Source organism: Eriocheir sinensis, chromosome 15 (genome assembly GCF_024679095.1).
Source record: "Eriocheir sinensis breed Jianghai 21 chromosome 15, ASM2467909v1, whole genome shotgun sequence".
NCBI lineage: Eukaryota > Metazoa > Arthropoda > Malacostraca > Decapoda > Varunidae > Eriocheir > Eriocheir sinensis.
Genome location: NC_066523.1, coordinates 22401182 through 22415219, shown reverse-complemented (window position 1 = coordinate 22415219; position 14038 = coordinate 22401182). Strand labels below are relative to the sequence as shown.

The 14038-nt window shown below is 40.4% G+C and overlaps 1 protein-coding gene and 1 long non-coding RNA gene across 7 annotated transcripts in view; one reads left to right on the top strand and one right to left on the bottom strand.

The window, feature by feature from the left end:
- LOC126999052 (mediator of RNA polymerase II transcription subunit 27-like) overlaps positions 1-14038 on the bottom strand; it is a 126467-nt gene that overhangs the window by 10277 nt on the left and 102152 nt on the right. For all 6 annotated transcript variants that reach the window (XM_050861433.1, XM_050861434.1, XM_050861431.1 and 3 more), the window contains one exon: positions 13158-13277. In XM_050861433.1, the coding sequence (XP_050717390.1) occupies positions 13158-13277 (120 nt within the window). The remainder of the gene's footprint in view (positions 1-13157; positions 13278-14038) is intronic.
- LOC126999054 (uncharacterized) lies at positions 8233-9955 on the top strand. The gene is made up of 3 exons (XR_007753112.1): positions 8233-8805; positions 8914-9021; positions 9254-9955. It is a non-coding gene; the product is annotated as an uncharacterized LOC126999054 (long non-coding RNA).

Sequence of the window (14038 nt, the reverse complement as noted above, 5' to 3'; positions counted from 1 at the left end):
TAGGGGGGAAAGCCGTGTAGTGCGGCGACGGCCTGATGAATGAGCCTCCCATAACCCACTTAGCCAGTGGGGTACCTCTTTGGCCGACTCGGTAAGGAGTGGCTCTCCCGTCACGCTGGTCGCGGGTTCAATCCCAGGCAGCCGGGGAATACCCTCACTTTGTCTTGATTAATTTCTTGTGTGTTTCGATACATGCAGAGGACGTGTAGGAAAATAGAAAAAGAGAAAATAAAAGCCCGGGGCATTACAATAGATCAAACAGACCTTGAAAGTAAGGATGAAACTTACTATGCCGCAGAGTTGGAAGATCAAATGAATTTCTCACTACAGATTGAAATAGAATTAGATCAGTATGTTGAGCTAAATAAGGATCAGGATTTAAGAGGTGCTCAAAGTTATATTACTTCACAGAATCTTATGCAATTTATGTCACAGATGAATTTTAGTGAAGGTAAGCCTCCTCCATTGAATTGTGGAACATTTTTGGGAAAGGAGAAGGACAAGTTTGCTTTTAACACCTTTTTAAACCAATTTAATAATGTGATTGGGACTAGAAAGCATCTGACTGATGCTACCAAACTAGCCTATTTAATTGGCTATGTGAGAGATTATGCTCTCTCAGTAGTGAAACATTTATCCATAACGGATGCTAATTACAAAACAGCCATCCAAATGCTGGAGAAAGAATTTTTAGACAAAGAATTCATTATTGATGAAACTTACAAGAATATAATGAAATCTTATCCTAGCTCTTCGTTTGACCCTGAATATACTTCCACCAAGATTTTCATAAATGAGATAAGGGCCTATTTAGCCGAGTTAAAGGCACATGGCTTTAACTTTCTGGAACCAGACTCGGCTGGTCATTCCCTTATCAGCCATATCATCTTTGACAAACTGCCAGCAACAGTAAAAAGGGAATTCATTCATCTTCTATCTAATAATTACCCCACCACAACTGAAATCTTTGAAAATTATCAGAGTTCTCACCACTCTGAGTAAAACTTGTTCTGTAAAGCCTAAGAATTTTAATAAAGGCAACAATAAGCCCTCCTCAGTTGAAAACAAACCGCCAATGAAGGCCAGAGAAAACCAAGCCCCAAAGGGTACACTCCAGAATTACAAATCATTCTCCACAGAATTAACTTGTAAGTTATGTGGGGCTGGTGGGCATTCTTTGGGCCAATGCACGAACTTTACCAACTTAGAAGCCAAAATTGCCCGACTAAAAGAATTATCTATGTGTACCAGGTGTGCTGGTTCGGGGCACGATGAGAACAACTGTTATGGAAAACAGGGTAAACTTAGATGCCAATGCAGAGTCTGTCGGTCCAAAGAACATATTACACCCTTGTGTCCCTCGGCCGACAAGAAAGATAAAGCTAAACCTCAAATTAAGACAAATATAAGCTTGTGCCTGGCTCAAAGAAGTTTCGACTCTTGCCAATTGCTGCCAACGATGACTTTAACTTTAAAGAATGGCAGAAAGAGTAGAAAGGTTAGGTACCTTGTTGATACCGGAAGCCAAAGATCATATATTTCGGAAACCGCTGCCAAAGACCTTTGCCCAGATGTGAATAAATTGTTTTCCCTAGATTGCGATGTTGGAACCTACATTGGTGCAGAAACAAAAAGCTTCAAACAAATGGCTACAGGGATTCAATTAGAAAATCGATTCACTTTTGTTCCCTTATTGGTGGACAAGACCTTGGACATTAATTTTTACATTCCAGGGATGAACGCAGTCATATGCAAATTCAAGGAAAATAACATAAAATTGTTGGATGAACACTTCTATGAGGCCAAGAACCATGAAACTATCCAAGTTGATATGTTGCTAGGCATTGACATACCACGGTCTATGTCATCAGTGTCCTGGCAAGAGAAATTAGGAGGTAAATGTTTAGTTATGCACAACAAAGTAGCTCCCATTGGAAATGTATTTAACTTTATGAGTCCAGCAGAACAGCAATTTGTTATGCATCTCCTAACAAAAAAGGATGAGAAAAACCTATGCAACAAAACTAAAACAATGGTTAATGCAGTTTTGGACCCTATAAAATCATATTTCAACCCACTTGAACACCTTCTAGAGGACACAGAAGTGGACAATGGACTGGAACATCTTTTTAGTCTCGAGTCCTTAGGAATTAAAACCACTGATCAAGACCTAGTGTCCCTAGAAAGCGAACAAATAAAGCAGTTTGAAGATGGTATTACTTTCAAAGAGGGTCATTATGATGTTGAGTTGCCATGGTATTCAGACAAAATAGATTCTGTTCCTTCAAATCATTCTGTTGCACTTAACGTGCTGGACCGAACTCTGGACCACTTAAAAAGAAAGGGGTTACTAGAAAAGTATCAAGCTGTATTTGACCAACAGCTGGCTGACGGCATAATAGAAGAAATTGAAGTAAACCCTTCTCAGTATAATCAAAAGATTTGGATACCTCATAGACCTGTCATCAAAATGGAAGAACAAGTAACAACTAAAATAAGACCTGTGTTCAATTGTTCTTTAAAAGCCAAGAAGGAATTACCTTCTCTTAATGAGGCTGCCTACCCGAGTGTAGATTTAATGAATAACATTTTTCAATTACTTTTCTATTTTCGCACCAATAAATCAGTCATGCTCAGGGATGTAAAACAAGCCTTTTTGATGATTAAATTAAAAAATGAAGTAGACCAAAATAGGTTTTGCTTCTTTTGGAAAAGAGGCAACAAACTGGTCACCTACAGGTTCAAGACCATAGTGTTTGGGTTCACCTCTTCCCCATTCATCTTGCACTATGTGATGAAACATCATGCAAGTTCATTTCCTGATGACAAATTAAGCAAAATATTGGCAAATCATTTTTATGTAGATAATCTATTGGTAACAGGAAATGAAATTAAAGAAATGAAGGAATTATATAATCTGGCATAGGAGAGAATGAAGGCAGGCGGATTTACCTTAAGATCTTGGAATTCCAATTCAACTGAATCGAGAGAACAGATGGAAAGTGATGGAAGATTAGTAGAACACTCCAGCGAAGAAGAAAAGGTGCTAGGGTACAGATATAATGTTCAGCAAGGTTCCCTGAGCAAAAATAAATCCTGAAGCAAACACAAAGAGACAAGTCCTTTCTCAAACTTCCAAACTATCTGATCCTTTGAATTTGGCTCTACCTGTAACCATAAGAGGAAAATTATTAATGAGAAAAATATGGAAACTAGAAGTAGGCTGGGACGAACCCCTTCCTGAAGAGATCTGTACTGAGATGAAAAAAATTAAGTAGAGACTTGGAGATGCTGTCAGAAGTGTCATTTCCTAGACAAGCTCTAAACGAGCTAAACACATATGAGCTACATATTTTTTGTGACAGTTCCGCTGAAGCGTATGGCTTTGTAGCCTACGCTGTAGATGGAGAGGGTAGAAGTACATACCTACACTCTAAGTCTAAGGTAGCTCCATTAAATAAGAGAAATGAACACAGCAAACCCCACTCTAGAGCTCATGGGTGTGATATTTGCTTTCAAATGCTTACCTACAATTTTAGAGGCTTACCAACACATCCAAATTCAATTTATAAATATCTGTGTGGATGCTCAGGTGGTGCTAAATTGGCTCCTAACTAAGGATACTAAAATAAAATCCAAATTCTTGAAAAATAGTGTTAGAAGCTGATGGCCTGAAGACTGAAATAAGTAAGAAATTCAAGTTACCTGTAGCATACCACTATGTACACACTGAAGAGAACCCAGCAGATATGCTAACCAAAGGGTTATCTTATAGCAAATATTTAGATAAAATGAAGTTCTGGCTGGAGGGACCACAGTGGCTTACTAATGATTACCAACTGTGGCCTCAATACCCTTTGTTGAGCATAGCGCCTTCTCAAAAAGGCAAAATATACACTGCTTGTACCTCTCAACCGCCTAAAGTAAATACAGGAGTAATAAATATAAATAAATACTCTTCCTTTGAGGGCTTGTTGAGGTGCACAGCTTACCTATATAAATTTCTAAATAAAATAAAGGATTGTGATCCTAAAAAGAAAGCCTTAGAGTATTGGGTAAAGGTGGCTCAAACTGAGTGTTTCCAGAATGAACTGAATTTCTTGAACAATCCAAATAATGCAAATGAGAAAAATATTCCTCCTCTGGTATCTAACCTCAACTTATTTCTAGATGAAAGAGGCATTATAAGGTCCAAAGGCAGGGTAAGTAAGTGTCAATACTTCAAGTATGACATACATCACCCTGTGTTACTCCCTAAGGAGCACAGGTTAACTACATTGATAATAAATGACTGTCATAACAAAATGCAACATTTAGGCATTGGAACTACCTTGAATTATTTAAGGGAACAAGGGTACTGGATCCCTAAGAGTAGGATGGCAGTCAAGAGCACTCTAAGCTCTTGTAATGTATGTAAAAAGTATATTGCCTTGGCATTTAAGTACCCAAAATTCACAGATATGCCTAAGCATCACATTAACCTAATTAACCCTTTCATTGCTAAACGCTTGCACCGGGCGTTAGGCGTATTTGCTGGTGGCGCTAAATGCTCGCTGTGAGCTCCAGCCGCACTCAAATCTCCCATGTATGAGAGTGTTCCAACACTAATTCTCACAACACAGGATTGCCAATTGAGTGGGTCCTTCACTAAATTTGGTGGAAAATCATGACAGCCCAGCGCGGCAAATCTACGGACGAGCAACTGGTGGATGTTAATTGTTGACCAATATAGCGACATTTTTGCATAGCTTCACCTATCACCTGACTGATATCTTGACCAAATAGTTGTAAATTTTGCAGTTTGCAATACTGCCCTGCCAGAACCCCATCATCAAGAGATCTACAGTAGTTGCCTTACGGCTGACCGTCGCGCACGTATAAATGTACGTCTTCACAGGCAACACCGATGTAATGTGTATATCATAATATACATGTGTATGTATGACTGTACGTGTGGCGACACCCGGTCGGTGTCGCACAACAGGATGTCTAACAACACGTCGTGCTTTTGGCCGTGGGAAGCTGTGATGAACTGACACTAGGATCAGCAAATGATGACTTTCATCAACAGTCATCAACCGGAACCCACACCCTTCCGGACCAACTACAAGCAAATAAAACGGGCGAACAACGCGGAGAAGGGAGAGAGAAGACGGTGACGGGCAGGTGAGCGGTGCTCTGCAGCCCCGCCCTGCAGCGGTGTGGCTGTCTCTGATTTCGCGTCTCGCTCACGTAAACTGTAAACCTTATGTAGTACAACTGTTAATATAGTTAAAATACATTTGGTATTTGTATCAACCTGAGAGAGAGAACTAAAGTGAACTAAAGTGAACTTATAACGCTACCGCCGCCACACATCACTTAACTAAAAAGGCTATTGTGTTATCTCACCTTACTACAATCAACTTGTGAAAGCAGGCAACGGTATTCCGGACCTCACGTGAGATAACAGTTCGCGCCTTAAACTTAAACGTAACACGCTACATTAAACATTAAATATACAACTTAAAAAGTAAACACTTAAAAATCGTTAACAAAAGTGGTGAACAGCGGTTTACGGACCTCTCCGAAGTGTTCTATAGGTCTTATCTCTAATATAACATAACATAAAATGCATGGTGGCTGGTGGCCGCCTCATCGTTAACCACGTTAAAAGAAAGTAACGTTCAAAAGTTATTAACATAAATGATGTGCAGCGTGGTTACGAACTACTCCGAATTGTTATATCTCTCTCTCAAACGTAGCTTCAGTGACAGTGTGTGGGGCCAGTGAACGGTATCGGACACAGCAAGCATACGCTGACATCAGCGCGCGGCTTTTCCTGCCCCAGTGAGTCGAGTCAGCACACAGCCGCACCCGAGAGCATATCCCACCGCTGCCACCACTTTTGTTAATGATTTTTAAGTGTTTACTTTTTAAGTTGTATATTTAATGTTTAATGTAGCGTGTTACGTTTAAGTTTAAGGCGCGAACTGTTATCTCACGTGAGGTCCGGAATACCGTTGCCTGCTTTCACAAGTTGATTGTAGTAAGGTGAGATAACACAATAGCCTTTTTAGTTAAGTGATGTGTGGCGGCGGTAGCGTTATAAGTTCACTTTAGTTCACTTTAGTTCTCTCTCTCAGGTTGATACAAATACCAAATGTATTTTAACTATATTAACAGTTGTACTACATAAGGTTTACAGTTTACGTGAGCGAGACGCACGAAATCAGAGACAGCCACACCGCTGCAGGGCGCGGGGCGGCAGAGCACCGCTCGCCTGCCCGTCACCCGTCTTCTCTCCCTTCTCCGCGTTGTTCGCCCGTTTTATTTGCTTGTAGTTGGTCCGGAAGGGTGTGGGTTCCGGTAGATGACTGTTGATGAAAGTCATCATTTGCTGATCCTAGTGTCAGTTCATCACAGCTTCCCACGGCCAAAAGCACGACGTGTTGTTAGACATCCTGTTGTGCGACACCGACCGGGTGTCGCCACACGTACAGTCATACATACACATGTATATTATGATATACACATTAGATAACAGTTCGCGCCTTAAACTTAAACGTAACACGCTACATTAAACATTAAATATACAACTTAAAAAGTAAACACTTAAAAATCGTTAACACCCCCTGAACGTGCCTGTACTTTTGCAGGAGAGGCTTACATTACTGAATTGTATAGATATTGGCCTCCTCTTTCCAATGGTGTTTTTGTTTTTCAGCTGTGATGAATAGTTTTTGAGATACAGAGGTTAAAAGAGTGAGCACTAGCGTCACTTGCTGGGTTTTTTTTTTTTTTTTTTTTTTTTTCACATTGCGGCCTATTGCGCCGGTAGGCTTCTTCCCGGTGGATCCTGATGGTCGGTCCAAGGCTTCTTTCCGGTGGGTCCTGATGGTCGGCCCAGCCCGTTCTGGCGCAGGCGAGTATTTATAGTGGCGCCATCTTGCATTGGCTCATGCTGCCCTCCCAGAGCTCATCTTTGATCATAGAATCTAGAGTCCGGGTTGATAGGTGGTCTTCTGGACAGCATGTGGGTAGTTTTAAGCCACTCGGCGGCGGCTGAAAAATCCCAGGTTGGTGGCACTGGGCGGGGATTGAACTCGCGTCCTCCTGAACACGGGGCCGTTACTCTGACGACTCAGCCACCGCCTCCCCAATGTACTAAAAGCTCGCTGCGAGCACCAGTCGCACTCACAGCAAAAAAAAAAACAACCTGAACATGCCTGGACGTTCGCAGGAGAGGCTTACATAACTGAATCTTATAGATCTTGGCCTCCTCTTTCCAATGGTGTTTTTGTTTTGTAGCTGTGATGAATAGTTTTTGAGATATAGCGGTTAAAAGAGATCACCTTCCCCTCCTGGGGTGCCCGAGCGCGCCTGAGGGGATAGTCTCGTTGTGAACGCTTAGCAATGAAAGGGTTAAACCTTTTCAACATGTCGGGGTAGATTATACTGGCCATTTCTGGGTCAAAGATGAACTTAGTGATCAGTCAGTCAAGGTTTATGTTTTGGTATTCACTTGTCTTAATATTAGAGCTGTTCACTTTGAATTATTACCTGACATGTCAACAAAGAATTTTCTGTTAGCCTTTCATAGATTTTGTAACCTATATTCTATTCCCCATTACCTGTACAGTGATAATGCCAAAGCCTTCTTAAAAGGTGGCAACATTTTAGAAAACTCCCTACAATCTAAAGAAGTTCAAGAAGAACTGGAGAGAATTAACATCAAGCATGTGAGAATTCCCTTATATTCAGCATGGGTAGGCTCTGCTTGGGAAAGGTTAATAAGGGTGCTCAAGAATTGTTTGTATAAAGTAGTCGGAAGGGCCAAGTTGACATACTTTGAAATGTAAACATCCTTGTCAAGCATTCAGTTGACCATAAATTCTAGACCCTTGACCTACTGATCCAGTTCAGAAAGCTTGGAGTTTATAACACCTAACTCCTTGAAACTTGATGGGAACCCATCTCTCGTATTGAGGGGGGATGAGGAAGTGTGGGTCGGTGACCAGAGCCAGCCCTCTTTAGAAAAGACTCTTGAAGTGCAAGAAGTATTAGAAAGCTTTAAAAAGTTGTGGTATGAGAGTTATCTACTCAGCTTAAGCCTTAAGAGAACATAGCAGAAACCTATATCAGTCAACTTGAGAAAACAAAATTAAAATAGGAGATATAGTTCTGATTGAAGCTTTAAATAAACCCAGACCCTTCTGGTTAATGGGCACTGTCTTGCAAATTATTAAGGGATTGGACAATAAAGTAAAAACAGTCAAGGTCAAACAAGGTATTGGAGCAGTAGAATTTCATTCTATATGTAACCTTTATCCACTGGAGCTCACAATAACTCATCCGGGTAGAGGTTTGGTATATAACAAGGGGGCCTCCCACAATAATGCCGACCCCACCCAGAGTGGCGGTGATCGTGTCGGGGCGCCTCGGCCCAAAAGGAAGGCTACAGAGTGGTTTAACAAAATACTTAGGGATAATTTAGATAACTTGTAAATATCTTGGTTGTTTCAGTACTTCACCTACTAAGGCTGAAGACTTTAGAATTAATTTTGGGTAGTAGTTAGAATTATCAGGGTAAAAAATATGCTACACCTTCCAGGTGAGGATTGATTAAAAAATATGCTACACCTTCCAGGTGAGGATTAAAAAATATGCTACACCTTCCAGGTGAGGATTGATTAAAAAATATGCTACACCTTCCAGGTGAGGATTGATTAAAAAATATGCTACACCTTCCAGGTGAGGATTGATTAAAAAATATGCTACACCTTCCAGGTGAGGATTGATTAAAAAATATGCTACACCTTCCAGGTGAGGATTGATTAAAATATGCTAAACCCCCCAGGAGAGGATTGAAAAAAATTAAAAACCTTCCAGGTGGGAGGGATTGATTGAAAATTGTTGTGGTTTCTCTTCCAGGTGAGGATTGATTAAAAAATATGCTACACCTTCCAGGTGAGGATTGATTAAAAAATATGCTACACCTTCCAGGTGAGGATTGATTAAAAAATATGCTACACCTTCCAGGTGAGGATTGATCAAAAAATATGCTGCACCTTCCAGGTGAGGATTAAAAAATATGCTGCACCTTCCAGGTGAGGATTAAAAAATATGCTACACCTTCCAGGTGAGGATTGATCAAAAAATATGCTGCACCTTCCAGGTGAGGATTAAAAAATATGCTGCACCTTCCAGGTGAGGATTAAAAAATATGCTGCACCTTCCAGGTGAGGATTAAAAAATATGCTACACCTTCCAGGTGAGGATTGATTAAAAAATATGCTACACCTTCCAGGTGAGGATTGATTAAAAAATATGCTACACCTTCCAGGTGAGGATTGATTAAAAAATATGCTACACCTTCCCAGGTGAGGATGAATAGTAAAAATGCTACACCTTCCTACAAGGTGAGGATAGGGTAAGGGCAAGTCTATTTGGATGAGATGTGCAATGATCTCAATCCCCCTTAGTTGCATTTCACTCTTTTCCTCTTACTAAGATTAGTCCCCATTTCTTTTCTTTAAATAAATAAATAATTGAATAAATAATTACTCTAGACGGTTAATTGCGATTTGGGGAATCGCAATCTCCTCTGGGGAATGTGTTAGGAATTAGGTCAGTTAACCAGGGGATTAGTCAAATTAACTATTTCCCTTATAGAACTAGTCTCGGGCCGAGAGTTCAAGCCAACTAAGAGTATCGTCTGAGCTCAAATAAGCCTTGGATGGTACTTACATACTTCGCTCATCGGCTCCCAGACTGAGACAGAATCACCTTATTCACTGCCTGAAGACTAAACACATTTACCATGAAAGAAATAACAATAGTTCAGTGTTTCCTTTCATGAAATAATAAATAATTGCCCTTGCGGAATTATAATTAAAGAGCAAGGATAATTTAACCGATTGAAAGCCACTCCATCTGGCGAGGGAAATTCAAAATTCCTCTTCAGACCCACGTGGTTGGCTTTCGGCCCACTACATCATCTGCTCTCAAGCAAACAACACCTCAGTGCTCACGGCTCCCACATTAACTCGCGACAGTGCTGATTTATACTTAGTCTCGAGGACTACAGGACTCCTCTAGGACGAACTTCAAGAGACCACTTCTTTTGAAACCCTTCTAAAGATAAGTGCCTCCTTCAGTGATTACAAACAGGTATTACTATCAGGCCTGTTAGGATTATCGTTGTAACGCTGGGAGGCACTTGCAGGGAAAGCCCGGCACCCCTACTGTATTAGTGGTAAGTGGTTTGTGTTATCTTTGTGGAGTTGTCCTGGAGGAGTTGAGTGTCTTGCGAGAAACATAACCGTTGGGTATGGTAAATTCAATGTATCACAACATATTTTCAAAAGAAGTTAGTAACTATAGTATCAAGTTATCTCTCCACCCAGAATTGACCTCTCTTTTGGCCTCTCATTCATTTTTCTTTTGCCAAAGCAGCATTTGGTGGGCTTTTTTGTTGCTGTTTTTGTTTTTGTCCTTGAGCCGCCTCCCTTGCTGTAAAAAAGTCAATGAAACTGATGTGGATAGTGATGATCTCAGGGTCTTGGCTAAGAAAAAACTTGGCTTCAAATGGTACTTCACACACTGTGAACCCAGTTTTAGTGTGATGCCTAGAGTGAATGACCGACTGAACAACTTGGGAAAAAGAGCTAATACCCCTGATACAGCTAAAGCTGACATTAGAGTTAAACATGAACCAACCAAAGGTACTGAAGCGACTGTTGATGGTGGGAGGAAATGAATTGTCCCGCATCAGCAGGTTCTTGTGATTATACCAAAAGCCAGCACCTCTGGGCAAGTAAGCCCTCATGATATCATGACTACTATGATGGCCCTAGCATTTATTGAAGTCTTTAACTCTACTCTGTCTAAACAGGCTGTGTGTGTGGAGCCTCCCCAACAAATAAGATGTGTACTCCATACAAGGGCGGAAAAGGCCCTTGTACATGTATGGACGAAAAACTGGAAGGGCAAAAACTGGTGATGATACAAAAAGCCTAACCTTGAGGAGGCTGATGTAGCAAGAGATGAGATATGAAGTTTCCAGTTAAGGTTTTGAGTTAAGGATCAGCCATCAATGTTTAATGTAGATCAAGGTGACAGCTGAGTGTTCGAAGAATAGGAGATAGATGTTTGGAAGATTTTGTCAATTTGACAGGTGGAGAAATTGAGTTTTGGGGGCACTGAAGAACACTGAGTTTCCTCTACTCCATTCAGATATGATAGCAAGGTCTGAGGTAAAGCATTCTATAGAGTCCAGAACTGAGTCCTGTGATTCCTGTTGAGAGGGTTTTCTGTTTACAGATGTTAATGCAAAGTCAAGTCACTGGTGTAGGACAGTAGGGGTGGATAGAACAGTTTGTTTTGGAAAGATTGTTAATGATCAACCAAAAGAGGGTGGAAGATAGAACAGAGCCATGCAGAACACAGATGGTGATAGGTTTAGGGTTAGAATAATGACTGTCTTCCATAGCAGAGATAGATCAGCCTGCTTATTTTCAAGCATTGCTGAGTGAAGGAAGATTACCTACATGCTATCCAGACCATCAATCAACCCTTACTTCAGCAACTTTAGGAACAGGAACAGGAGGAACAGTAGGAGGAAGCATGGACCAACCAAGAGAAGTTTATCAGGGCAGCCACTTAAAATAAAATTTGCTTGTGCCACTAATGGGCAGCAACTTAAAATAAAATTAGCCCATGCCATTAATGGGGAAAGTTTATTCACCAGGCTCCTTAAAAAGCCTACCTATGACTATGAGTAGCATAGAAAAATAAAAGTTGAAGCTTAAAAAAAAAAAAAAAATAAATAAATAAATAAATAAAAGGATAAAAACACCAAATGTACCCTATTTGATGGCTTAGAGGATGCACTTTTTTTCCAAAAAATCTCCCAGAGAATCACCCTGCATCTTATAGGTCAAGGTTCAGCTTTGGGTTACTGGCTCATGAAGTTTCAGTGCAGCAATGGCACTTAAATAAAACTGCAAACCTGTCCGCAAACGTAAACAAGGTGGCGATCGCTTCTACACCAACAACGGGAACTCTTTTCTAAAGTAACAATTATAACAGTAGTACTTACTGTGACTTCATATAAAATGACACCAGTCAGGAAAAAAATTAAGTGACAACGCTTAACCATGCTTGTACCTAAACAAACCAGTGGACAGTTGTGTACCAAACCTGACGACACACGCAAGACCCACTTTCTTTTGTTAAAAAAATGAACAAAATATTTCAACTAAAAATATGCTATAGAGAATAAAATTTTGTTCCACACCTCCTAATTAAATATGTACTAAAATATTACAAGAACTAGAATTACGAGGACGATGTAGAATAATAAAAAAATGTGATGTACAAACTTTATACCCGTTACCCCTCTGACAATGTCGCTGTCTACAGCATATTTGTTTACGTCTCAAGGCAGCACTCTCGAGTCTCTACGAAGGACCAGTTCTGGCAGGTCCCAGCAAATATTAAGGGTTTTAAATGTAAAATATTGAGATTTAATAAGGATCCGAATACATCTGAAACTTTCAAAATGACCTCATAGTAAGGAGAGCTACAAATGTCAGGTGAAAAATCTTCACCTGACAGGCTAACACATACTTTAAACCCATTGACCATATTTTTTTCAAGTGCCTGCCCAAATTGGGGGGTGCGTCTTATAAGCCCATGCATCTTATAAGCAGTCAAATACGGTAAGCTACCTGACCATTCATGCCTACTGTCTTCCTCTAGCACAGTGGTTCTTAACCTTTTTTCCTGTTCACACCCCTTTCAAATTACCAACTACTTCTTGCACCCCCTGCCAGAAGTAATGGAATACAATATTGATGACATGTTTATGAAAAAAAAAAAGGCATTTTTGTAATCTTTATTAAACAACTGAAAAAAAAAATTATGCATGTTGCTTTGCTATGCTACTATGCTTGTTTTTTTTCACCCCTTCCATCAGTTATCAGTTAAGGCCACAGATGATCACAGCATCCTCCAGTCCCTTGATAACTGGTCTCACAACCCTGGTTAAGAACCACTGCTCTAGTGTTTTACAGAAAAGTCTCACTCACCTTTCATGATGTAAAAAGCTTAACAAAGTCTTGGATCCTGATGATTACAGTCTAACATGTTGACAAAAATGTATATATACTCACAAAAAATGATCGAACTGACAGATCTGAGAATCCTGGAGAGCAGAAGTTCAACATAGCAGCATTTGCATTATCTGTAACCTTCTGGAACACTTTGTACTGAGATGGAGTGTACAAGTCAACCTGTAAGGAGAAATAATGATAATTGGTTAGGTATATTTTTTACAAATGTATAAACAAGTGTTTTTCCATGCTGGAGATCAAGTTAGGAATAATCCTGTGGAAACCAATCTGATTATAAATTGACCCTTTCATTGCTAACGTTCGCAGCGAGCAGTAGTGTCATTTACTGGTGGTGCTAAACACTCACTGCGACCTCAATCGCACTTGAATTTCCCACGTATGAGCTGTTCCAACAATATTTTACGAGCCTCTTCTCACCCCACAGCATTGCCAATTCTGAGAGTTTTCCACTAAACTTGGTGGAAAATCATATCAGCCTAGTGCAGAAAATCTATGGATGAGTAACTGGTGGATATTGTTGTCCTATATAGTAGCATTTTTGCATAGCTTCACCTATCACCTGACTGATTTTTTGACAAAATAGTTGTAAACTTAGCAGTTGGCAATACTACCCTGCCAGCACCCCATCAAGATCTGCTCAGTTGCCTCAATATGGCTGGCCGTCACGCACACACAGACATAAGTGTTCACAGGCAACAGGCTTGAACGTGCCTGTATGTTCACAGGAGAGGCATACATGACTAAATCTTATAGATCTGAGCCTCCTCTTTCCAATGGTGTTTTTGTTTTTTAGCTGTGATGAATAGCTTTTGAGATACAGCAGTTAAAAGAGACCCCCCCCTGTTGGGCTGCCCAAATGCGCCTGGGGGATCATTGCCTCCCTCACCATGCACAATGAAAGGGTTAACCAATGGACCGCA